Source organism: Liolophura sinensis, chromosome 1 (assembly GCF_032854445.1).
Source record: "Liolophura sinensis isolate JHLJ2023 chromosome 1, CUHK_Ljap_v2, whole genome shotgun sequence".
NCBI classification, from domain to species: Eukaryota; Metazoa; Mollusca; class Polyplacophora; order Chitonida; family Chitonidae; genus Liolophura; species Liolophura sinensis.
This window is the reverse complement of record NC_088295.1, coordinates 88,902,106-88,928,857: the sequence shown is the minus strand read 5'-3', so window position 1 is coordinate 88,928,857 and position 26,752 is coordinate 88,902,106. Positions and strand designations below refer to the sequence as shown.

Genomic DNA, 26,752 nt, shown 5'->3' with positions numbered 1-26,752 from the left:
GTCACAAAAGTAAAATTCTGAATATTCAGCTCTAGGGCTGATAGCTTTTCTATTGTGGCAAAGTAATTGCACATGTAATTTAATTTCCAAATTAGCCTTGTTCATTCAGCTTGTCAGTATTCAAATGCATGCGTGAGTGTTTATGTATATCAATTATGCATGTATCTCCACCTCTAAAGTACTACATGTATTGCCCATATTTATTTATTTCTTTGATTGGTGTTTTACACCATACTCAAGAATAAGTCACTTATACAACATCCGCCAGCATTCTGGTGGAAGGGAAATGGGCAAAGCCCCAGTACAAAGTCAGTATCCGTATCAGATTTTCTGATGTACATTCACCTAATCTGATTCAGATATCCTGGTAGTATGTAATATGTAGTATGGATTGGATAAATCATAAGTAGGTCGCTTTATCAGGATATAAATACTGTTATTGGCCTCCCTCTTGGCTGTTGACCTCTAACGAAAGGGCTACACTTTGCCCTAGTTCAAGCTTGTTGGGTATAGTGAGTGCTTGTGCTCTTTTCCCCTACTATTGTTCACACGTAAATGTAAACCCTTACATGGAATTTGAATGTTATTGTTGATTTTAACACCTTCTAATGTCACTACAGAATATAATGTCACTACATAATGTACATGTAATATTGCTCATTTTGATTTTGAATCAGTAGACGTTATGACCTAGTTTGTTGCTATGCCAGATGTGCGCAATGTGGGATGTTGACAGTGTTGTAAGCACATGTATAGATTATCAGATACATACCATAAGATACCATAGGGGTTGGGGGACTTTTTTTTATCAATGTCAGGGTTTGAAATTACCATTGACTTGTGGGACATGTCCGGCAACAAAATGGTCTTGTCCATCTGAATTTATGTGCAGCACGGACAGATGTCCAGTTGAATATTTGGTGATGAAAATTTGCACATACATGAAATTTTGGCTACTTTGATCAGTTTCCCAGACTGGTGTACGAGTGGATTCTTAGTGGTGCCTTGTATTCAAAACGTCAAATTACTTTAAAACATGGCTTCCTCGAAATATTGCATTTTTATACAATGTACCAGACTTCTTGTACAAGACTTCCCTTGTTACCAAAATAGATTACCGTGTTCTGGTACGTTTTCATTTGTTGCAATCTCTAAAGGGTTGCCATCTCTTAAATTTTTGGCATCTCTTAAATAATTGGCATTTTATATTATGACTGATATATAATTGCTGATTGCGTCGCAATGACGTGCAGACATTCATACCAAAGGGAATTTTTGGGGGGGCTATTTTGGATCGTAAAAGGGGCATCTTTACTTTTCGGTGGGGGTCAATACAAAAGAAATGTGCATTCTGTGGGGGCAATATCATAACTAATATATAGTAGATGATTAAGTCTTAACGATGTGTAAGCATTCTGGATAAGGGACTTCTTTTGGGGGCATTTGTGGATCGAAAAAGGGGTATGGTAAATTTGGAGGGCGGGGGGGGGGGAGGGGGTAATATAAAAGAAATGCACAGTCTGGGGAACTAATATATAGTAGGTGATTCCATCTTAACGACGTGCAAACATTCATCAAAAGGGAATTTTTGTGGGGCTATTGTTGACCGAAAAGGGCGCATGGTTAATTTTTCGGGGAGTATGTATAAAAGAAATGCACATTTTGTGGGGGGCTATATCATGACTAATACATAGTAGGTGATTCTGTCTCAGCGATGTGCATACATTCTTCTAAAGGGTTTTTTGAGGAGGCTATTGTGGATCGAAAAGGGGGCATTAATTTTTCGAGGGCAAATACAAAAGGAACGCACAATATGTGGCGCGCTATATCTCTTAAATGGTTGGAATCTCTCAAATGATTGGGAACTCCAAAATGGTTGTGATTTCTATTGTAGACATTTTTACGCTTGTTTATAAAAAATGGAACGAACACGAGACGTGTTGGCCTACTTACATCTGCTGCACTTGTAGTGGAGTTTTTCTTTCCCCGTTTAACCACTGCTGTCTCCTCACAAGAATACGCATAGTACCGCCAGCCATATCTGCCTTCATGGAACACTCTAAGCAGACATTGGAAATGTTGCAGGGTTAACTGCAGGCCAGGGGTTAACTTGTATCCAATCCAAAAGGACAGCTGTATCTAGACAGTTAACGTATACAAACACGGCTATCTAGAATCGCTGCCAATATTTCAACCACTTTATCCGGAATAGCCTTCTGACATGTCTGATAGCTGGTAATTTGGCTTCACTGATGCAGCCTTGAATGGTTGTCCACATTTCAAAGATGTGTTTGTTTCGCGTAGACATAACTTCATCCGACTTTCACAGATTTCTGTATGAAGGCCGTGTAGGCCCTACTACTCAATCCCCCATTGTTTTTGTCTATATGGATATATACCTGCATATCCGCTTGCATTATGCCTGAGGATAACTTTGTGCATGTAACAAAAAACTGTTTATGCAATTTTGTGTTTGTTTCTTTTGTCGCCCAATTCTTCAACCCGATTCCGCTCATGCCGTTCTTGTATATCGGTATGCCGAGTAATACTAGTTCAACGCTCTTTGTTATAGCATCCCTGAGAGGGTTTTGACCCGCATAAATTGTATCTTAAGATAGATTTGGGGTGTTATTTCACGACCAATATATAACAGTGTAGCTGCTCATTTTTCCTTGGGCCAGCAGGAAGGGGTGCGCAGCCTTCACCTTGAGGTGGCCATTCATGGGCATACACGGGCATCCTTCTGTTCCTTTGGATGCCATACAATACACAACACCAGGCAGAACTAGTTGATAAAATAAGGTGCGGAGTTATAACACGATATTGCCCAGCTTTTTTCATGATTAAAACAGTGCATATAAGTCCAAAATGTTTGCAATTTTGACTTCAAGTTCTTTGGGTGGAATTTGAAGCTGGTGTTTGGCCTGCTTAGGCTTAGGGCCTACGTGACTTGTATTGTGTATGTAACCAGGATATTTCAGTGTGTAATCTACACTCAAGTGGCTGACCTTGACTGCAGGGAAGTTGATGATGGTATTGAAACAAAGTGGGCCAGTAAAAGTGACCTCAGAATCCAAACATTTTGATGCGTTCACTGAAGTGAACAAAAATGTTTAAAAAAAAATAATAATAAATACACAAGTAAGAATATTTTTAGGTAAAATTGCATTGTGGTAAATGACACAGAGAAAGTCCATTGCCTTGTATAACTTGTGGTAATGTATCTTATTGTGTATTCCAGAGTTCTGAAGGCAAATTGGTATTGGATGCAGGAATGGCATCTTGGTCACTGGCGCAGCAACTTCCTGCTGACACCCTTAGGAGGATCTATGGGCCAAACTTTCCCCTGGAGGTGCGCCATGTCCTAGCACAGTGGATAGAAAAGGTCCCATGGTACGCATTGTGTCCTTGTCACACGCTCTGTGTTACTGATCAAAAGTTTTTATATTGTCCTGAGGGCCAGTACCTGTCCAAGGCAATGCAATAACACTCATAATTTTTTTTATTAATTGACTGGGTAGATTATGTTTCGTGTATTGCCTTAAGATTGCTACATTTCTGCTATAATTGAACAACACATTGCAGAGTTAACATACAGCTGCCAAAGATGGCTGTCCTCTGCTACCCTCCTTCATGACCTCATGTTGCCCATCACTGCATGTACACAGCTGTACTGCATGTACATGTATGTGACCTGGGCCAATACAATTTTCCACTCAGGCAATATGACTTTGACCTTGGTCAATACAACTTTAAACTCATTCAATACAACTTTGAACCTTATCACTGTGAACTTATCAGACATGAATTTTTCCTTCGGGCCAATACGACTTTCAATTTGACCAATACGGCTCTCAATTTGGTTAATACGACATTTGAACTCAGCAAATAAAAACTTTCTTTAATCAGAAGAGCCTTGTTTCAGAAATCTGTATTGCAGGCAATGTTAATTGTATTCAAGTTTTAACATGCATGTACAGTTAATTAATAGGTAGACCATCCAAAGTTATTGTCAGTGGACTTACCTTTCATGTTTATTTTCTGTTTAGAAGTCAGTGAACTGGACTTGAACTCACAGCAAATGCATTGATGAGAGGCTATTAATGCAGTTTGCTGTGAGTTCAAAACCAGCTTCATCTGACATCTTGTCTGGTAGCACAGGGGAAAATCTGCCAGCAATCTGCAGATTGCCCTGGGTTTCCCCGTGCTCTGCCAGGTTTACTCCCACTATAATGCTGGATGCCGTTGTATAAGTGATATATTCTTGAGTACAGCATAAAACTGCAATCAAATAAATAAATGATCAATAAAATCTGTTCAGGAATTATTTTATGTACAAGTTCATGTATATGGAATGTTTATGTATAAATTGTAGTTGTAGTAACTATATGTTAATAATTATCTAAAATTCTGCATGCATTAATAACCAGTCACTGTGGTTCTCTTTTATCAGGTTTACAATTCCTCAACCTATTCGCATGTTTACAAGATGTTTGTCAAAGCATGTTTGTCTCCAAAATCAAATTAAAAAGGTGCATAAATCGCATTGAAAGTTGCTCCTTCATATGCGAAAAGTTTGAGAAATTAGGGTACTTTCTTTCCAAGTTCTGAAGCTTCACTTCTTATGTATTTTGCATGCGTTTATGCTCTCTCCTCAGGGCTGAAATCAATTTGAACACCCCGGGTCATGAGGGATATGCCCGACAGCTGCTGGATGAAATGCTCATGAAACTGGAGAAGACCTGCAATGATTTGGGACAGGACAACTTCCTCCTAAAGATGAAACTGGGCGAGGCAGCCACGCAGTTCATGGTGGGTATAAGGGAAGGAGGGCTTGGTTACAAGACGGTGATTCACAGTTTATTGGGGTTGTGGTGGAAGAGGTAAGATGTAAATGTGTAGCTTATGTCAGTTAGCAGTTGGCAGAGGGAGGTTATACTGAGGCTACCACATAAAAGTAGTCAGAGGGAGTTTTCTGGGTGAGGCCGATGGGTTCTGGGTGAGGCAGCAACATGGTTAGAGGAATGGTCTGGGGATGAAAGGTCCTTGGTGTGACTGCCACATAGAGAGAGGGTTCTGGGTGAGGCTGCCTCAGGGTTCTGGGGGAGCAAGGGCTCTGGGCAAGACTGGGTGGTTCTGGGTGAGGCTGCCATATGGTTGGAGGGAGGGATATTGGCAAGGCTGGGTTTTTCTGGGTGAGGCTTCCATATGGTGAGAGGGATCTACCCAGGTGATGCTGGGAGTAGTCAGAGGAAGGGTTCTGGATGAGCCTGCCACATGGTTAGAGGAAAGGTTTTGGGTGAGACCGCCACATGCTTAGAGGCAGGGTTCTTGGTGAGGTTGTGACATGGTTAGAGGAAGGGTTCTGGGTGAGACTGCCACATGGTTAGAGGAAAGGTTTTGGGTGAGACCTCCACATGCTTAGAGGCAGGGTTCTTGGTGAGGCTACCACATGGTTAGAGGAAGGGTTCTGGGTGAGGCTGCCACATGGTTAGAGGGAGGGTTCTAGGTGCAAGGAGTTGTGTCAGGTATGTATAGTGGAAAATCCAAGTTTCTTCCTCCTAGACAGTAGTATCGTGAATGGCATAGTCTTGAGAGAAAAATCATAGAAGTGTTAAGGTATTTGCTTTTCAGTCTCAAAATACATGGGGTGTCAGTTCAAAAAAACATTTTTAGGAATCGAATGAATAAATAGAAGTATTTTTAACTACATTGACATTATGAAAACACATATCTATAGGAAGTGGATGTAACTGATCAGGAAAACACCTGAAATAAATGAATGATTGATTATGGCTTAGTGCCGCATTGTCAATATTTCAGGCATATTGTGGCAAGAACATGTTCACAAGAGGAGGCAGTAAATGGATTTCAAGGGAAACACCTGGAATGTTTAAAACCTTTCGCATAAATTACTTTCCAGAATATGTACACCAGCAATCCATTCAACTTAGTCAGGGCTGTGAAGAACTGTTTGGACAAAGAACGTATAGCCTTGCAACAGACAGGAAATGTGAGTATATGTTAACTTATTGCAATTACTGCATTTCATCTGAAGTTTAGTGGCACATTTTGCTTGATTCTGAATGAGTCCTCCACCTTAATAAAGTAAACCCTAGGCTCAAATTGTTGTCATGAAAGCTATCATTGTAAGGCCTTGATGCGCCTCTAGATGTGCATTTTAACTGGCCAAACTTTAGGTGAAATACGGTAGTTCTATGTGTACATGTACTTTTCAGCCATTTTTTTTTTTTTTTTTGTCTTTATAAAAAAAGCTAGGGATAAAAATGGAATTGGTAAAACAGATTTAGGCATAAGTTGAAAAGTCTGTCTTGGCATGTTCTAAATATTTTAAAATAAATTGTCCTATTTCAGGGGTATGTCTTATATCATTACTCTTATATAATATTTAGGATATATACACCTATTTAACTCTTTCTCTACCGGGAGCGGCTTAAGCCGCAGCCTAGCCATACCCCTTAGTCCTCGCAAGTGGCTCAAGCCGCACATTTGACGGCACCTCATTTCCCCGGGAGCGGCTCAAGCTGCATAATACACTGTCTCTGACTGGTCTATTTTTGCACGGAAATTGGGATTTTTTGGGAGCTAAACCAATCAAATACTGCCTTTTGAGACCCTATGGAAGCCACATGAGCGGTGTTCGTAGATTTTCATTGGTTGCAAGCAATAAAAAGGCGCGAAAAAACACAGAGAAGATTTGACGACTTTCTTTGAGGCTCGATTACAGGTGACGAGGGCTTTACGTATAAAGACATTTGGGAGGATTTCGATTTGGATAGTTTGGTTTCAGGTGTTAGCAGTGACGTAGAAGAGTCATCTGACGAAGAGGAATTAACTTTAGGTCAACTACGCTCCAGAATTAACGAGAGACGCAAACCTGAACAATCAGAAACTGTACCAGTAAATAACTAGAGCCTGTTTTATAACCTCAAATGGACAACAGACGTGTGCTGAAGTTGATTAAAAGTGTTTTTGTCTAGATTTATGCCATCTTAAAGCAAACATAAACAAAAACCTTTGTTTTGACAGGCTCAAATGAACAGTGAACTGGCTTCCCAATCTGCAGTGGAGAGAGAGATCATGGAGAAGTTGGAATTTCTGCAGAGTAAAACTCATGTAAGAATGCTGAACATCTAGCCTCTGCATGTGCATTTGTACAAAATACATATCATGTGGTAAATAAGGAGCCTAAGCTGTAGGAAAACTGTCGTAAGTATGGATAACGAAGAGCCTGTACATACTGACAAGTCACAAGTAGCCTGTAAGTGCTGAGATAGCACGAAGACCGAGGTTGTTTGCGTGCCATCACAGCGCAATGACCAGGAGCTTCTCACCAATGCTGACCCTTGTCGTATAAGTGAAATATTATTGAGTACTGCATAAAACACCAATAAAATTAATAATATAGCAAAACTGAATGGGTATGGGTAACACAGGGCCTGTATGTGCTGTGTTGTAGCCAAGCTCACAAGGGCGTGAGTAACAAAGGGCCTGTACGAGCTGAGTTGCAACCAAGCTCACAGGAGCATGGGTAACATAGGGTCTGTACAAGCTGAGGTGTAGCCAAGCTCACAGGAGCTTGGGTAACATAGGGTCTGTACAAGCTGAGGTGTAGCCAAGCTCACAGGAGCATGGGTAACATAGGGTCTGTACAAGCTGAGGTGTAGCCAAGCTCACAGGAGCATGGGTAACATAGGGTCTGTACAAGCTGAGGTGTAGCCAAGCTCTCAGGAGAATGGGTAACATAGGGTCTGTACAAGCTGAGTTGCAACCAAGCTCACAGGAGCATGAGTGACATAGGGTCTGTACAAGCTAAGGTCTAGCCAAGCTCACAGGAGCATGGGTAACATAGGGCCTGCACAAGCTGAGGTGTAGCCAAGCTCACAGGAGCATGGGTAACATAGGGTCTGTACAAGCTGAGGTGTAGCCAAGCTCACAGGAGCATGGGTAACATAGGGTCTGTACAAGCTGAGGTGTAGCCAAGCTCACAGGAGAATGGGTAACAAACGGCCTGCACAAGCTGAGTTGTAGCCAAGCTCACAGAGGAATGGGTAACATAGGGTCTGTACAAGCTGAGGTGTAGCCAAGCTCACAGGAGCATGGGTAACATAGGGTCTGTACAAGCTGAGGTGTAGCCAAGCTCACAGGAGCATGGGTAACATAGGGTCTGTACAAGCTGAGGTGTAGCCAAGCTCACAGGAGCATGAGTAACAAAGGGCCTGTACAAGCTAAGGTCTAGCCAAGCTCACAGGAGCATAGGTAACATAGGGTCTGTACAAGCTGAGGTGTAGCCAAGCTCACAGGAGCATGGGTAACGAAGGGCCTGTACAGGCTGAGGTGTAGCCAAGCTCACGGGGGCATGAGTAACAAAGGGCCTGTACAAGCTGAGGTGTAGACAAGCTCACAGGAGCATGGGTAACAAAGGGCCTGTGCAGGCTGAGGTGTTAAGCCAAGCTCATGGGGGCATGAGTCACAAAGGGCCTGTACAGGCTGAGTTGTAGCCAAGCTCACAGGAGAATGGGTGACAAACGGCCTGCACAAGCTGAGTTGTAGCCAAGCTCACAGAGGAATGGGTAACAAGGAGCCTGTACAAGCTGAGTTGTAACCAATTTCACAGGAGAATGGGCTATGACGGGCCTGTACCAGCGAGTTGTAGCAAAACTCCAGTAAGAATGGATAACACGGGACCTGTACATCTACTAGCTGAATTGTATATGTAGCCAAACTGAGGCAATAGTTTGATGACAACTGGGTGCTCAGTGGTTTGAAGAAAATGTTCGTCATGTCTGTGCAAAGATAGTATTTTGTGATAAACATGTCATTTAAACACTCATCTTGTAATTTCTGATGTTTTATATTGCTGTGATTTTCTCTGGATTTGTTTTTCCTCAGGAGACAGAGAATGACTTGAGGGTGTTACAAGAAAAGCAGGAAGGTTTCATCATTCAATATGAGGAAAATGTTAAGCTCAGTTGTAAGTTGTCCTACTCATCTGACAGTAGTATGTCCATTGTTTTGTTGCTGCAGTAGTTAGTACGTCTAGGTGGTTGTCGGATACAGTTTACAAGCAGGTCAATCCTTCCATCTGTCCGGCCATCTGTCCATACCCTTGTACATGTCACCACTCTATCTCTCGAACGTGTGTAACCAGGTTTACTTATGTCGGATGTACACTTCAGTATCGGGAAGAACCCTATTCATTTCATTGACCTTGGAATATGTTTTCAAGGTCATTACCATGATTTAATTTAAAATTTAAGTAATAACACAATTTAAGCAGTTTGTATTAGACTTCTACCAAGTGTGCAACTTGTCATGTAGAACAACCCTGTTGTTTTTCACTCACCTAGACCAAAGTGGTTAAGACACTTGTCTTTCTGTCGCCAGGATACACAACTTGTGGGTTCAAAACAGGTCAGAAAATTTGTAGATTCCGTCACTCTCATTGTTCATGGGGCCTTAGTGACAATAAACTGGTCGACCTGGCCCATGGTTATTACGTGCATCACACATTGGAAAGTTCTTCAGGCTTAATACCCCTCTTCAGTTTCCTCCACCCATTAAATTGACTGTCATCATCAAAGAGAAAAATTCTTAAGTGCAGCTTTAAACGACAATCAAGTAAATTGACCTTGACCTCATACATGAGCTAGCAAGCCCCTAATACCTGCTTGGGTTTGATAGATTGTTCTGCCTTGGTGCAACTGTTTGTCAGCTGTTTTTCAATTCACTGTTTCAGGAAATTCTGAACACAAGGTTATTACATGTTTTTCAGATTAGTTTTAGGAGATAGAGAGGGCCCTCACCTGTTTTTCATATCTGCTGCAGAGGATACTGACGGTACTGCATGATTTTTAGGTCATCATTAGTAGCTTGTTGTCTCTGTTTTCAGATCAGCTCCAGCAGATACAGAATCTACAACCGAATAACCCAGACAGGGAGCGACAAATCAGACATCAGAAAGCTGTAGTGGAATCAGATCTGTCTCGCAAGTTGCAGGAGTTGCTTCAGCTCCGTGTGGTAAGTGACCGTAAAAATTCCAGAGATGTATTGCAACATCAAGATTACAAAGACTTGAAGTTGGACACGACAATAAAATCAAATGAATAGAAACTGTCAGATCAGTTATGTGTGCGGTATACTGGAAATACATGTGAGATATGGTAAATGCCTAAAGTTTCGCCCTGGAAAGTGTATCCCAGGATTCATTGCATTGATTGTAGTTGTTACTGACTGGGCACGGCGGGAGATCATCAGGGGTGGTCACGGGATTATGCTGACAGGTAAAGAATGTAATAGACAAGCTCACACTTCACTGAGCAGTTAATCTATGTTCCTACCACTGACAGCTCACGTCTTCCTCAGTTTCAATCTTAATCATTTTAGTACAAGCACTTCGCAACTTGTGGACTGTTTTATTATTGTTATTTTGTCATAAATGTTAAGTATGACTACCCAGTACCTTTACACATGGAGTGTCGTATCTAATGTCCGTTTTTAAACTGCAGGACTCTCCATATACAAAGCTGTGGCAGAATTTAGCATACCACGAATCAATGCTTGCAAACTAGGCCTACCAGCAGACAAGATGAAAATGTCAAACTGTGATTAAAGTGACACCTACATCTGTCAACTTCCGCCCATATTTTGTAAACAAGAATGCTTAATTTACTTAATATTTAATACTTAATTGAGTCTCCTCGGATGAAATTATAGTCATACAGATTGGTTTTATCTACATGTAGATACAAGCCACTTATAATCACAGGGCTCGAAATTTCCATGTGTCTACCCATCGATCACATGATTTTTGGTGGCAATAGGCAAAACAGTATTTGTTGCTGGCGACACTTACATTACATCTGGGCAAAAATGTATACAGGAATTCACAAAACATTTTGTTAACAAAGCAGTGACAGTGTTGTGCGAACTTCTAATGTGATGATAACTCACAAATCCTGTCTCCGATATGCCAAACGCGTGCACAGTGCTATGGAAAAGAGGTTCAAATAAATCATTGAAGTTTTCGAACAACTGGTGTGGCGTATTTTTTCAGATCTTTAATGGGAGGTACCCGATATAAAAATGTAGGAAAAGGAACTCTTCTTCAATAGGAGGACTATTCTGACTGAAGAACAAAATGTGCATGTACATTTAGACTGACGGTCTAAATTGGAATTGCATGGACACGGAAAGCTGTTGAGAGATATTTCTCAGTGAAATTTGTTTTTAGCTGAAATACATTTGTACATATATTCGTTGCATAATGAGGGCTCTCAGCAGATAACCGTTCACAAGGTAATGGTGTGAGGTGACTTCCACGTAGACCTGACCCGATGAATCAGTTCATCTCCAGTGTATATTGGGCATGTACATTTCTTGTTTGACTTGTTCATGCTTTGAGACAGAGTTTGGAATTTAAATGTTTGTAATAGACATCGCCTATCTTGATACTTTCTTTGATTTCATTCATGGGTATATTTAGAAACACACGTAGGCCTAGTCGGGACACCTGCACACCTCACTGTCATTGACTTGACCCCATTTGGTGAGGATTAGCAACCAGAGCTGCTAAGTGCCATCCAGTGTAATGGAACAAGCGGGGAGCTAGTCACTCTCTGCTGTCATCTTGCCGCCAACTCAGACCATACTTAAGTAAACGACAGTAACTCATGTGCAAAACTTTAGGTCATTTACCGTAACTTTCTATCCCAGTGCCAAATATACATAATATAATTCAGTTAATTGCCAATTTCAGGATTGCATAAAAAGTATATTATCAGTTCACGCAGAAAAATGCCTTCAGAATATGCTTGAATAAACATCTTGCAAACATGCAAAAATGTTGAAGAATTACAGTACATGTGCACACCCCACATACTGCTGATGAGATGTTGTTGGTGACATTCACTTTTTGAATTCATAAATGTCAGAATAGAATATTTGATATACATGTAGCTTTATTTAACAGCTTGCCTTGGAAACCTACATGTATTTCTGTGATTATTTGTGGTGTGACAGATGTCTGCATTCAAGGATTCATAGGATGTACATGTAACTCTTAAATGCTGATTGCAAATGTTGATAAAGTATGTGGGAAAGTCCTCCAGCAACCTGCAGATGGTCATGGGTTTCCAGCGAGCTCTTGTCGGTTTCCTCCATAAGTGAAATATTCTTGAGTACGGCGTAAAACACCAATCAAATAAATAAATAAAACAAATGGGGATAACACAGAAATGAAAAAATGAGTTATTATCAGTTGCATCCATTTGGTGTCTTATAATTTTATTGCTTGTTTGCTCATACTTCATTCCATCAGATTTGTTGTTTATTTAAGCAGCGTTTGATGAGAATGGTTGTGACTGTGGAAGGCCTATACAGTGTATACACATACATACTGCTCGTATATGCATAAGCACAGGCATATTCTCCATGTTATGTACTGTTCCTCTCCTATACCTGCTTAAAAATGGTGCCCGGAAAAGTGCATTTTTTGAGTCAAATAAAGGTTGAGAAATATTACTTTTTGAAAGACATTTTTACAACCTCCTGAGTGAAGTGAGGGGGGCAGAGTGTACTGGAATCACCCTGTATGTTTTTAGACACGATTTAGTCAATGCTTCTCCTCCCAAAGTACTGCGCTGATTTTGATGAAACTTACCATGCATATTGCCCATCATCTGATCTTGTGCATTCTTATGTTTACTGGCATTCACATGTAGGTTTGGGCATGATAGTGCTTTTCCACGTAGATGTATGTGTATGCTAAAGTTTTGTGACAATCGTGTAGTTGTTTTCAAAATTAACCCCATATAGGCTTTTCTGTGTATTCAGATTTTGTCGTTGCAACTTCGCCTTAAGTACTGAAATAGGTACTGAACCTATTTCTTATCATCTTCTCCATCATCTAAACTTGCCCAAGTTTAAGTTCAATTACAAGGAAGTAATTATTTTCATAGGAGGGGAACTCGTAAAGCTCCTTTCTGCCTGTAACAGAACGGTCCAAAGCTATGAACCTATTTGTTCTTTCCTTTGTCACAATTGTGGGTATACATGTATGTGTGCCCATGAATCACAGATGAAGTACACAACCACTGCCACGTCACAGAAGGAAACGCTGTCACAGTTGTGGGTGCACATGTATGTGTACCCATGAATCACAGATGAAGTACACAACCACTGCCACGTCACAGAAGGAAACGCTGTCACAGTTGTGGGTGCACATGTATGTGTGCCCATGAATCACATATGAAGTACACAACCACTGCCATGTCACAGAAGGAAATGCTGTCACAATTGTGGGTGTACAACCACTGCCACGTCACAGAAGGAAACGCTGTCACAATTGTGTGACAGTGTTTCCTTCTGTGACATGGCAGCAACTGTGTACTTCATATGTGATTCATGGGCACACATACATGTACACCCACAATTGTGACAGCGTTTCCTTCTGTGACGTGGCAGTGGTTGTGTACTTCATATGTGATTCATGGGCACACATACATGTACACCCACAATTGTGACAGCGTTTCCTTCTGTGACGTGGCAGTGGCTGTGTACTTCATATGTGATTCATGGGCACACATACATGTACACCCACAATTGTGACAGCGTTTCCTTCTGTGACGTGGCAGTGGTTGTGTACTTCATCTGTGATTCATGGGCACACATACATGTACACCCACAATTGTGACAGCGTTTCCTTCTGTGACATGGCAGTGGCTGTGTACTTCATATGTGATTCATGGGCACACATACATGTACATCCACAGTTGTGACAGTGTTTCCTTCCGTGACATGGCAGCAACTTTGTACTTCATATGTGATTCATGGGCACACATACATGTGCACCACAATTGTGACAGCGTTTCCTTCTGTGACGTGGCAGCAACTGTGTACTTCAAATGTGATTCATAGGCACACATACATGTACACCCACAATTGTGACAGGGTTTCCTTCTGTGATGTGACAGTGGTTGTGTACTTCATATGTGATTCATGGGTACACATACATGTCCACCCACAATTGTGACAGCGTTTCCTTCTGTGACGTGGCAGTGGTGGGTGTACATGTATGTGTGCCCATGAATCACATATGAAGTACACAACCACTGCCACGTCACAGAAGGAAACGCTGTTTTTCAAGATCAGTGGAATTCCCCTAGTCTCACGATGCGATGCATAGAGTACTGACAGAAGAGAAACAGTACTCAGTGCCTTGAATCCATATTAACAAACAAAAAATGTACCTTGTGTTGGCAGGGCTTTGCTCAGAAACATGACCACAGCTTTAACCTGCTCCAGGAAGTGCAGAACAAGGTGATCAATGATGAGTTAGTGGAGTGGAAGAGGAAGCAGCAGCTGGCAGGCATTGGGGTTCCCTTTGATGGCAGCCTGGACAACCTGCAGCAATGGTCAGTGACATATTCCGCCCCCACTTGTAACAGGGAATCTAGTCTAGTTTTAGTATTATAGTTTCTTGTATTTGTGGTATCTTTGCATAACATACATTTCTGGCCTGTATCTGATCTGTGTCTGTATTGTCTATTTTTCACAGTTGTTGAATTCCACCTGTGATTTCATGGCTGTGTGTTTAACTATGCTGGCAGGTTACATTTTACAAGTAGTTAACTGTGACTGTGTGGTTTGCCTAGACATTATCTACTACCACACTTTACCTGTATTTTACATATATTATATGTGTTTGACTTGCACAATGTATGTTCCTCTGCTACATGTACATCTATATGTTAGTTAACTACCTTATTATGTTTTACCTGAATCTTCCTCAGGTACCTATAGAGGGTTATAATTAACTACTTTGGTATGATTTGCTTGTATGTTCTCCAGGTACATGTACCTGTAGATGTTACTAAACTATCTCCATATTTTGGACTTGTATGTATCTCCAGGTGTGAGAGTTTGGCTGAAATCCTCTGGCAGAATAGACAACAGCTCAAAAAACTGGATATGCTACAGGCACGCCTCCCAATTGACCTTCCTGCAGGACAAGTGAACCTTTTACCTAAACTAGATACTGCTATCACAGGTCTTCTCTCCTCTCTGGTAACAAGGTAAGGCTGTGAGCTTTTTGAGTATTATTCCAAGGGCTGACGTATAGGGGGCAACCATTGTCTGATCTGGTGGTCCAGGGCACTCCAAGGATCAACGCAGGAAACAACTAGGACATCCTGAAACTCAGGATAAAATCCAATGAGTCTGGGCCACATACTAAGATGCCAAATGACATTTAATGGGTCATAGTAAAGGCAGCATGCAGCTAGTGGGCTAGAGCCCTCTCAGACTTTGGGTGACATTCAGTGAGTTAGGCCCTCATACTACAAAGTGGAGCTGGTGGACCCAAGCCCTCTGAGATTCCGAGTAGCATGCAATTGGTTGAACCCTCATACTAAAAGCAGGAGAAAGCTAATGAGTTGAACTAATGTCTATAAGATAGAAAATTGGGGAAACTGATGGGCCTTAACTGGATCTGACAGCATCTACATCACAGCACAGCCTCTGTTTAAGACATGAATATATAGTCCACTTTGATGGCCTAATAGAACGTCCGTCTCGAACATGGGTCGGGTGATACCAAAGATTTTAAAAGGTTATATGTATGTTTTGATACATAGATTGATTCTCCCCTTATGAATCCCCAATCTGAAGTCAATACCCATATTCAGAGAAAGATATGGAAATCTCTTCTACACTTGCCAAGCCACCTTGAAACTTTTGTCTTTTGTGTCCTTTACTCCATCCACTTGGTTTTTTTGACTCCTCTCTTACTCTCCTAAACCCTAAGAAAACATTCGCACACATACATTTATCTCTGTTTTTCACAGCCTGTCCCTAAATTTGGTGAAAAGATCGACCCTGCCATACTAAATATCGATTCTTTTGCCCATGTCAGCCTTTTCCCATGACCTCCATAAAGCTATGGTGTACTTCTATTGAGAGTTACTGATCTTTTTAGACATCTGTTAAGGTTGTCATGTATTCTCTTGCAGCTCTATTTGTTCTGATCAGCAGATGCAATTAATTACATGTGTTTTGTTGAAGCACATTTATTGTAGAAAACCAGCCCCCTCAGGTGTTAAAGAAAGATTCCAGGTTCACAGCCACAGTCCGTCTTCTGGTTGGGGGTAAGCTCAACGTCCACATGAACCCCTTGAAGGTAGAGGCTTCCATTATCAGGTCAGTACTGGTTCAAACTGGTTAATAGTCTTTGTATAAGGTGTTGGTTGAAGGTGGTTAGAAGTGCTCATTGGAAGTCAGTTATGGGAGAAGGTAAACAGCACTGTTCAAACTGTGATTAATCATGAAACCTATTGGAGGTTGTCCAACGTTTTTATAAGGTGATGCGAGTTTGTCATTGATTGACAGTTACTCTGTGTTCTTGTATTTGTCATGTTGGTCATCTCTAGATAATTGATGATCAGCTGATTATACATGTGCCTAGTCAAGATTGATTAAGTGTGTATGTGGTAAAACCTGCTAGGTCAGAGGCAGATTTTGATAGATACTGACTATGCCCTGACATTTGGTTTACATCTACATGTACCTACATGTACATGACTGCAGATTTTTGTCATAAAAGTCTTGATATTGGGGTGTTAATAGAACATATGCACAAAGAAATGTATTCTTTCAAGTTTGCATTGTGTGGAGTTTGCTAGATTAAGTGGAGTATTTGAGTCCTGTACTAATACATTATCATCAGTCCTTCTTAATGTAACTGTTGTTTCTAGTGAGGCCCAGGCTCGCTCCCTACTTGAGAGTGAGAGAAACAATGCCCGTGAACGAGAAACAAGTGGAGAAATTCTTAACCATTCCGGAACCATGGAATACCAACAGGCCACAGGACAACTCAGTATAACCTTCAGAAACATGGTAAGACAGAGCACCTCTCAGAACAACCTCTAAAAACATAAGCAAAACTTAAATGTAATCTTCAGAAACCAGGTAAGACAGAGACCTTCTTAGAACAACCGTCAAAAACATAAGGAGAGCTTGGTGTAACCTGCAGAAACCTAGTAAGACATGAATAAAACTAGGTTTGACCTTCAGAAACATGGTATTAAAGACAAAGATCCTCTCAGAACAACCTTCAGAAACATGAAGAAAACCTAGTGGAACGTTCACAAACATGGTTAGATATGAGGAAAACTGGGTTGGAACCTTCAGAAACATGGTATTAAAGACAGATATTCTCTCAGAACAACCTTCAAAACATGAGGAAAACTTGGTGTAACCTTCAAAAACCTAGTTAGACATGAGGAAATCTGGGTTTGACCTTCAGAAACATCATAAGACAGAGAACCTTGCAGAACTGCGTGCAAAAATATGAGAAAAATTAAATGTTAGCTACAGAAACATGGCACAACAGAAAAGTTGGCTTGACATTCAGAAACCTGACAAGACAGAGAAAATTCAGTGTAACCTTCAGTGACATGTAAAAATATGGTAAAAATGAGTGAAACCCCCCATTGTATCAAGTGCATGTTTATCCACTTTGCATAATCCAAACAATGGACACTGTTTGGTGTCAGATTGTGTTCTCTACTGGACAGTGGACAGCTACATATATTAACAAATGGAGAAAATAGCTAGTTCTTCAGGCAATAGAGCCTGCTGTTTTTCTTCTTGGGTCGTGTATTTATATGTTCTTACTTGTAAACATGAACAAATGAAGTACTACCGTTAGATTCTTGTTGTTGTTGCTGCACAAACCGACATTCTTTTCTGGGTCCTGGGCCAGGTTGGTTTATTGAACACGGTACACATGCTTTATTAGATGTTTCAAATCTATGATATACATGTAGGCCTACATGTACCTTGTATATTGCTTGCAAGGCAACGGTGTGATTATATGAAGCTGTAATTTATTCATTTCAGCAACTGAAGAGAATAAAACGGGCGGAGCGTAGAGGTGCTGAAGTTCATGTGAGTGTTCAGTTACCAAGTTCGCATTATTAATATTGTATTAAGGGATTTTTAGGAAAATACCAAATGGGTTTTTAATAATAATCTGTCACATGTAATATATTATGGAGACGTTTAACGTAGCCTTTTGTGCCTCCAGCTGTATGACTTCATGAGAAATTACAGATTAGTTTCAGGCTGCACATGTATGTTATGTTTTGTTCATTTTCAATGAAACTATGGCATTTTCATCCTGTAATGACAGTTTTCTAGACACTTTCTTTTTCAAGGTTGAAATTTGTGCTTGGTACATGGATTTATTCTGACTAGCTATGGAGTAAGTGTTTGGCCATTTCATCCATTATCAAAAAGAATACGACCATTTTTCATCTGTTGTGGACACAGCCATTATTCTGATAGCTCAGACCAGGAGGGAAAGCAATATTCCATATTGGGTTGTTTTGTTTTAAGTGTCAAAATGCAAAAATTTGGGTGAAAATGTCAGTGCTGAAGTATTGCTGAGTTTCATCTGTAAAACATGAAATGAAATTTTTTTTTTTTTTGCAGGCTGTGACTGAAGATAAATTTTCCATTTTATTCCAATCCTCCTTTGATCTGGGAGGAGGAGAGTTGTTGTTCCGGGTGTGGGTAAGTCAGTGACGCTTCAGCTCTCCCAGTTTTGGAGGAACCATTTGCAGTTATCTTATGTTGACCTATTCTCATGCCTTTCACTCACAGTTATATAGTTTTCAGTCCCCTCTCGGTACCAGAGGAGACTATAAAATCAGTTTTCTGTATTCTTTTTTTCACAACGCTTCATTGTATTGAGTTGAAAGTTGTCCAATGGCTCCCTCGAGAGGAGTTATTACAGCTCAAGTTTGAATGTGGCTCAATTTACAGTTGTTGTTACAGTTTCCATACTATTGATTAAAGCCCATCACACACGTACACTGACAAGGTATGTTGTAGAAAACAGGATATCTTGATCTCGGCAACAAAGAATCCTCATCCAAAATCTTTGTTTATGTGTGGGTAACCACAACAAGAATTCCTGACTTCAAACTGGATCCAGAAATTCAGTTTGTTTAATTCACGGCAACAAAATAGTCCAGAAACAACAGAGGCAGACACACATTCAGACCATGTGTGGCCAATCTGGATGTGGTGAGATTGTTGTCATCTACAAGGACTAGTCAGCATATGTGGAGATGTCGGTGTAGACAAAATGGCATCCACTGTGGGTGTGACATGACTTTCTGCAGTCACATGACCTTGGATATATAATGTGACTTTCGCCGTTGGAGTCACAGTGGACAACAAATGTTGCCCGGTAACCGATATTCCAGATCATTTGACACTGGGATCTGAGAATTCAAAAAGAAATGTGGCTTGTGTGCGCTAGGCTTTGTAAGTTTGTTCACTGTTATAGCTTATGTAGACGTTGTCATCAATGACTGTGTTGTAGCTCTTGTTTGGCTCATTCAACAAGAATATGACTTCATCTGTGTACAACAGAGGATTCTTTATATTTGAAGTTTTATGGTGAAAACCAGCTCCTGATTTTTCAGCTGCATAAGTCAGGAGTATTGTCAGGTTTTGCCTAAGGTGAGGAATTTTGTTAGGTTGCTGAAGGTGAGGAGTTTTGTCAGGTTTTGCCTAGTGAGGAGTTTTGTCAGGTTTTGCCTAGTGAGGAGTTTTGTCAGGTTTTGCCTAGTGAGGAGTTTTGTCAGGTTTTGCCTAGTGAGGAGTTTTGTCAGGTTGCTGAAGGTGATGAATTTTATCAGCTTGCTTTAAGTCAGGAGGCTTGTGAGGATGCTTTGTCCGGAATTTTGTCAGGTTGCCTTAAGTCAGGAGGCTTGTGAGGATGCTTTGTCCGGAATTTTGTCAGGTTGCCTTAAGTCAGGAGTCTTGTGAGGTTGCTTTGTCAGGAGGTTTGTCAGGTTGCCTTAAGTCAGGAGGCTTGTGAGGTTGCTTTGTCAGGGGTTTGTCAGGTTGCTTTGTCAGGAGGTTTGTCAGGTTGCCTTAAGTCAGGAGGCTTGTGAGGTTGCTTTGTCAGGGGTTTGTCAGGTTGCTTTGTCAGGAGATTTGCCAGGTTGCCTTAAGTCAGGAGGCTTGTGAGGTTGCTTTGTCAGGAGGTTTGTCAGGTTGCTTTGTCAGGGGTTTGTCAGGTTGCTTTGTCAGGAGGTTTGTCAGGCTGCCTTAAGTCAGGAGGTTTGTGAGGTTGCTTTGTCAGGAGGTTTGTCAGGTTGCTTTGTCAGGAGGTTTGTGGGGTTACCTTAAGTCAGGAGGCTTGTGAGGTTGCTTTGTCAGGAGGTTTGTCAGGTTGCTTTGTCAGGAGGTTTGTGGGGTTACCTTAAGTCAGGAGGCTTGTGAGGTTGCTTTGTCAGGAGGTTTGTCAGGTACCCTGCAGGGGGCCATGATATTCTTCATGCTTTGCCTGGTTCCTCAGGCAAGGACCAGGTGGCGTCAGTGTATGTGTTGGTGTAATATTGTTGAAGTTTAGCATTAAAGACCAGTGGCCGCTTGGACAAAGAAATTGTTGGCTGAGTTGATTATAATTACCTTGGCGACACAGGTTAAAAGCATATGTTGCCATGGTAATTGCTGTCAACTTAGGCTACGACCACTTTGTGGAAGAGGTTTTAGAAAGGTAAATAAACAAATGTTGTTGTTGTTGTAGACCCTGTCATTACCAGTGGTTGTGACTGTTCATGGTAATCAGGAGTGCAATGCCTTGGCCACAGTCATGTGGGATAATGCTTTCTCCCAACAGGTAAGTACTAAGTTTTGTTTCGTGATTTATCATTCATATGGATTTATAAAATTCTGTCACCCCAACCATCAATCTCAGACTGAAGTTTTTAATTCTTCACATTGTACACTTATCACTAACATTGCACACTTACTATTGACATTGTACTTATCACTAACATTGCTTTCTTATCTCAAACATTGTACACTGAGAATACACACTGACATTGCACATTGTATGACAGTGTACACAAATCACTGAAATTATACACATATCACTGGCATTGTACACTTTTCACTGACATTTCATTTATCACTGACATTGCATTTATCACTGACATTACAGTCTTATCCCAGACATAGTACATTGACAATGCACACTTATCATTGACACTGTAAGACATTAATATTATCTTTTGTATTAATTTTGGTGATTGTTTCTTCCTCTTAGGGTCGTATACCATTCCAAGTCCCGGACAAAGTCCAGTGGCCCATGGTGGCAGACATGCTGCAATCCAAGTTTAAGTCATTTGTTGGTGTCAACCTTACACAAGAAAATCTCAACTATTTAGCCAGCAAAGTATTTGGTGAGATCATTCGTCATGTTCTCAATGAGATGGTTTTACCTGCCTCCACCCATCCATTGCTCCTTTCACCATGCCCTCAGATAAAAAGGATAGCTAGTAACCTAGTATTCTAGGGCGTTACAATTTTGCTCCAGTCTGTATATACATATATATATATATATATATCTCAACATCAAGATTAAGTGGCTGAGTATGGTGTGTCAGTACATAGATATAGACTTCTATGGGCATTACTATTTTAGATGAACAGCAAATGATGTAAATGCAAACTCATGAGTGTGAAGAATTTGGTAACCTGACCTAGTCACTGACTCTGCTTTTGTATTCGTATAAAATCTCTGGTTTCAGGTGGAACATCCATGGAGGACTATTCCACTCGCACCATCACCTGGTCACAGTTCAATAAGGTTGGAATTCAACACATTTAGTCAGTGTTTTAAGGTTATAAATTGTAGCAAAATGGCAATATATAACATCAGGATATAATGCAGTTGCACAGTGTAAAAAGGCATGGATTCAACATATTGACACAGTGATAATGTCAAAATTTCACATTGTAACATTAGGCACAGCAAAATAATATCGGAATGTAACATTTACTCATTGCAATGAGGTCAGTATGCTATAGCGTACCACATTTATTCAGTGTAAGGAGGTTAGGACATAGGCCCATGGACACAGTATAATAACTCGGAGTGTTGCACACTTACACAGTGGAAGAAGGTCAGAATTCATGTATGGCATATTTACACAGTTTAAAGGAGCAAGAATGTAACACGTTCAGATTTTAAAAAGGTCAGAATACAGCATAGTTGCTACACAGTTTAATATATTCAAACATCATGCACAAAGTGTACTGATAATAGGATGTGCCAGGTAGGAACTATCAATGACTGTTATCAGTGATGTCAGTGGTATGGGAACAGTGAATGTTTTGAAGTATGTGTATTTTGCTGTCACACAGGAACCGATTGCAGCCCGTACCTTTACATTTTGGGAGTGGTTCTATGCTATTTTGAAACTGAGCAAGGAACATTTAAAAGAACCCTGGGGGGATGGGTAAGACACCTGCATGTATGCATAGAGTTGATGTATTGAATGGATCGATGTAGTTCCTTAATGTGAATTTTATGGATGTGTTGGATAGATAAGATGTGATTTGATGTCTGCTCTGCAGGGATATCAACTCAGGTTGATACACGTAGAGTTCTATGAGCAGTGTGGATAGATTAGATACTTGTATGTAGATTTGTATGGACAGTGTGGATGGGTTATGTACCTGTAAGTAGAGTTCTATGAGCAGAGTGGATGGATTAGATACCTGTGTGTAGAGTTGTATAGGCAGTGTGGATTGGTTATATACCTGTATGTAGAGTTGTGTGAGCAGTGTGGATGGATTAGATTCCCGTGTGTAGAGTTGTGTTAGCAGTGTGCATGGATTAGATACCTGTGTGTAGAGTTGTATGGGCAGTGTGCATGGATTAGATACCTGTATGTAGAGTTGTGTGAGCAGTGTGCATGGATTAGATACCTGTGTGTAGAGTTGTATGGGCAGTGTGGATGGATTAGATACCTGTATGTAGAGTTGTGTGAGCAGTGTGCATGGATTAGATACCTGTGTGTAGAGTTGTATGGGCAGTGTGGATGGATTAGATTCCTGTGTGTAGAGTTGTGTTAGCAGTGTGCATGGATTAGATACCTGTGTGTAGAGTTGTATGGGCAGTGTGGATGGATTAGATTCCCGTGTGTAGAGTTGTGTTAGCAGTGTGCATGGATTAGATACCTGTGTGTAGAGTTGTATGGGCAGTGTGCATGGATTAGATACCTGTATGTAGAGTTGTGTGAGCAGTGTGCATGGATTAGATACCTGTGTGTAGAGTTGTATGGGCAGTGTGGATGGATTAGATACCTGTATGTAGAGTTGTGTGAGCAGTGTGCATGGATTAGATACCTGTGTGTAGAGTTGTATGGGCAGTGTGGATGGATTAGATTCCTGTGTGTAGAGTTGTGTTAGCAGTGTGCATGGATTAGATACCTGTGTGTAGAGTTGTATGGGCAGTGTGCATGGATTAGATACCTGTATGTAGAGTTGTGTGAGCAGTGTGCATGGATTAGATACCTGTGTGTAGAGTTGTATGGGCAGTGTGGATGGATTAGATACCTGTATGTAGAGTTGTGTGAGCAGTGTGCATGGATTAGATACCTGTGTGTAGAGTTGTATGGGCAGTGTGGATGGATTAGATTCCTGTGTGTAGAGTTGTGTTAGCAGTGTGCATGGATTAGATACCTGTGTGTAGAGTTGTATGGGCAGTGTGGATGGATTAGATTCCCGTGTGTAGAGTTGTGTTAGCAGTGTGCATGGATTAGATACCTGTGTGTAGAGTTGTATGGGCAGTGTGCATGGATTAGATACCTGTATGTAGAGTTGTGTGAGCAGTGTGCATGGATTAGATACCTGTGTGTAGAGTTGTATGGGCAGTGTGGATGGATTAGATACCTGTATGTAGAGTTGTGTGAGCAGTGTGCATGGATTAGATACCTGTGTGTAGAGTTGTATGGGCAGTGTGGATGGATTAGATTCCTGTGTGTAGAGTTGTGTTAGCAGTGTGCATGGATTAGATACTAGTGTGTAGAGTTGTATGGGCAGTGTGGATGGGTTATATACCTGTATGTAGAGTTGTGTTAGCAGTGTGGATGGATTAGATACCTGTGTGTAGAGTTGTATGGGCAGTGTGGATGGATTAGATTCTTGTGTGTAGAGTTGTGTTAGCAGTGTGCATGGATTAAATACCTGTGCGTAGAGTTGTATGGGCAGTGTGGATGGGTTATATACCTGTATGTAGAGTTGTGTTAGCAGTGTGGATGGATTAGATACCTGTGTGTAGAGTTGTATGGGCAGTGTGGATGGGTTATATACCTGTGTGTAGAGTTGTGTTAGCAGTGTGGATGGATTAGATACCTGTGTGTAGAGTTGTATGGGCAGTGTGGATGGGTTATATACCTGTATGTAGAGTTGTGTTAGCAGTGTGCATGGATTAGATACCTGTGTGTAGAGTTGTATGGGCAGTGTGGATGGGTTATATACTTGTATGTAGAATTGTGTGAGCAGTGTGCATGGATTAGATACCTGTGTGTAGAGTTGCATGGGCAGTGTGGATGGATTATATACCTGTATGTAGAGTTGTGTTAGCAGTGTGGATGGATTAGATACCTGTGTGTAGAGTTGTATGGGCAGTGTGGATGGGTTATATACCTGTATGTAGAGTTGTGTGAGCAGTGTGCATGGATTAGATACCTGTGTGTAGAGTTGTATGAGCAGTGTGGATGGATTAGATACCTGTTTGTTGAGTTGTATGAGCAGTGTAGATGGATTATATACCTGTATGTAGAGTTGTGTAATCAGTGGATAGGTTATATACTTGTATGTAGAGTTGTATGATGAGTGGATAGGTTATATACTTGTATGTAAAGTTGTGTGATCAGTGGATAGGTTATATACTTGTGTGTAAAGTTGTGTGATCAGTGGATAGGTTATATACTTGTATGTAAAGTTGTATGATGAGTGGATAGGTTATATACTTGTATGTAAAGTTGTGTGATCAGTGGATAGGTTATATACTTGTATGTAAAGTTGTGTGATCAGTGGATAGGTTATATACTTGTATGTAAAGTTGTGTAATCAGTGGATAGGTTATATACTTGTATGTAGAGTTGTATGATGAGTGGATAGGTTATATACTTGTATGTAAAGTTGTGTGATCAGTGGATAGGTTATATACTTGTATGTAGAGTTGTGTAATCAGTGGATAGGTTATATACTTGTATGTAGAGTTGTGTGATCAGTGGATAGGTTATATACTTGTATGTAGAGTTGTGTAATCAGTGGATAGGTTATATACTTGTATGTAGAGTTGTGTAATCAGTGGATAGGTTATATACTTGTATGTAAAGTTGTGTGATCAGTGGATAGGTTATATACTTGTATGTAAAGTTGTGTAATCAGTGGATAGGTTATATACTTGTATGTAGAGTTGTGTAATCAGTGGATAGGTTATATACTTGTATGTAAAGTTGTGTGATCAGTGGATAGGTTATATACTTGTATGTACAGTATTGTGATCAGTGGATAGGTTATATACTTGTATGTACAGTATTGTGATCAGTGGATAGGTTATATACTTGTATGTAGAGTTGTGTAATCAGTGGATAGGTTATATACTTGTATGTAGAGTTGTGTAATCAGTGGATAGGTTATATACTTGTATGTAGAGTTGTGTAATCAGTGGATAGGTTATATACTTGTATGTAAAGTTGTGTGATCAGTGGATAGGTTATATACTTGTATGTAGAGTTGTGTAATCAGTGGATAGGTTATATACTTGTATGTAAAGTTGTGTGATCAGTGGATAGGTTATATACTTGTATGTAGAGTTATGTGATCAGTGGATAGGTTATATACTTGTATGTAGAGTTGTGTAATCAGTGGATAGGTTATATACCTGTATGTAGAGTTGTGTAATCAGTGGATAGGTTATATACTTGTATGTAGAGTTGTGTAATCAGTGGATGGGTATTATGCATCATGAATGATTTGTGTTTCAGCTCTATCGGTGGTTTTATTGGAAAGTCAGAGGCTCAGGAGTGGCTGATGTCTAAAGAGAATGGCACTTTCCTACTGCGGTTCAGTGACTCTGAGATAGGGGGGATAACTATAGCCTGGGTGGCAGAGGATAACAAGACACCCAGTGAGTGTCTCCTTGATTTTGAACATAATCAGTTGTCATCCTCTTCGGTTTGGTCAGACACAGCAGAATTCCCAGATAGATTCTGAATGTTTTTAAATGGAAAATTACTTTTGAATGCAAACTGTGCCCATTAGTGGTAGTATTTTTGTTCCCTAAAAACTAGAAGATAAACCTGGATTGTTATGTTTATGATAACAAAGGTAAATAGATTTTACCCATCTTTTTTTACCCTTTCTCTGTGTGTGTGTTTTTTGGGGTTTTTTTGTTGTTGTTATTTTGTTACTCCTCAGATCAAGTTAAAAAAATAAGAATAGAGCTTGCTCCGTCTATAAGTTTTACTGGGGATGGGATATAAATTCTCAGAATTTAAATATGTAAATTCTCTGAATTTATTTGTTAACATTGTGTTTAAATGTTTCCTCAGTGTGCTCAGCCGTGTCATGTTTTGCTGTATTCTTGAATGGTAGTCTGTTTTAATCAGGTCCATGTGTCCACAGGTGAAAACTCCCGTCAGGTGTGGAACCTTGCCCCATACACAGCCAAAGACTTTGCCATACGAAGCCTGGCTGACCGCATCAAGGACCTGCCTAACCTGGTCTATCTGTACCCACACACACCCAAAGACGATGCCTTCAGCAAGTATTATACAACGGCAGCTGGTGAGTGGTGGCTGTCATCCTCTGACAATGCTTTATACTAGTGTTTACATAAGAGATTATCCTG

The 26,752-nt window shown here is 40.6% G+C and overlaps 1 protein-coding gene across 2 annotated transcripts in view; it reads left to right on the top strand.

The window, feature by feature from the left end:
- Positions 1–26,752, top strand: part of LOC135462026 (signal transducer and activator of transcription 5B-like) — a 63,000-nt gene that overhangs the window by 22,206 nt on the left and 14,042 nt on the right. For both annotated transcript variants that reach the window (XM_064739361.1, XM_064739360.1), the window contains exons 2-19: positions 3,242–3,393; positions 4,659–4,812; positions 5,924–6,013; positions 7,051–7,137; positions 8,914–8,995; positions 9,914–10,041; positions 14,284–14,435; positions 14,934–15,095; positions 16,084–16,218; positions 16,773–16,914; positions 17,920–17,967; positions 18,514–18,594; positions 20,627–20,719; positions 21,149–21,284; positions 21,633–21,691; positions 22,249–22,343; positions 25,887–26,029; positions 26,527–26,688. In XM_064739361.1, the coding sequence (XP_064595431.1) occupies positions 3,275–3,393; positions 4,659–4,812; positions 5,924–6,013; positions 7,051–7,137; positions 8,914–8,995; positions 9,914–10,041; positions 14,284–14,435; positions 14,934–15,095; positions 16,084–16,218; positions 16,773–16,914; positions 17,920–17,967; positions 18,514–18,594; positions 20,627–20,719; positions 21,149–21,284; positions 21,633–21,691; positions 22,249–22,343; positions 25,887–26,029; positions 26,527–26,688 (2,068 nt within the window). In that variant the 5' untranslated portion in view covers positions 3,242–3,274. The remainder of the gene's footprint in view (positions 1–3,241; positions 3,394–4,658; positions 4,813–5,923; positions 6,014–7,050; positions 7,138–8,913; positions 8,996–9,913; positions 10,042–14,283; positions 14,436–14,933; positions 15,096–16,083; positions 16,219–16,772; positions 16,915–17,919; positions 17,968–18,513; positions 18,595–20,626; positions 20,720–21,148; positions 21,285–21,632; positions 21,692–22,248; positions 22,344–25,886; positions 26,030–26,526; positions 26,689–26,752) is intronic.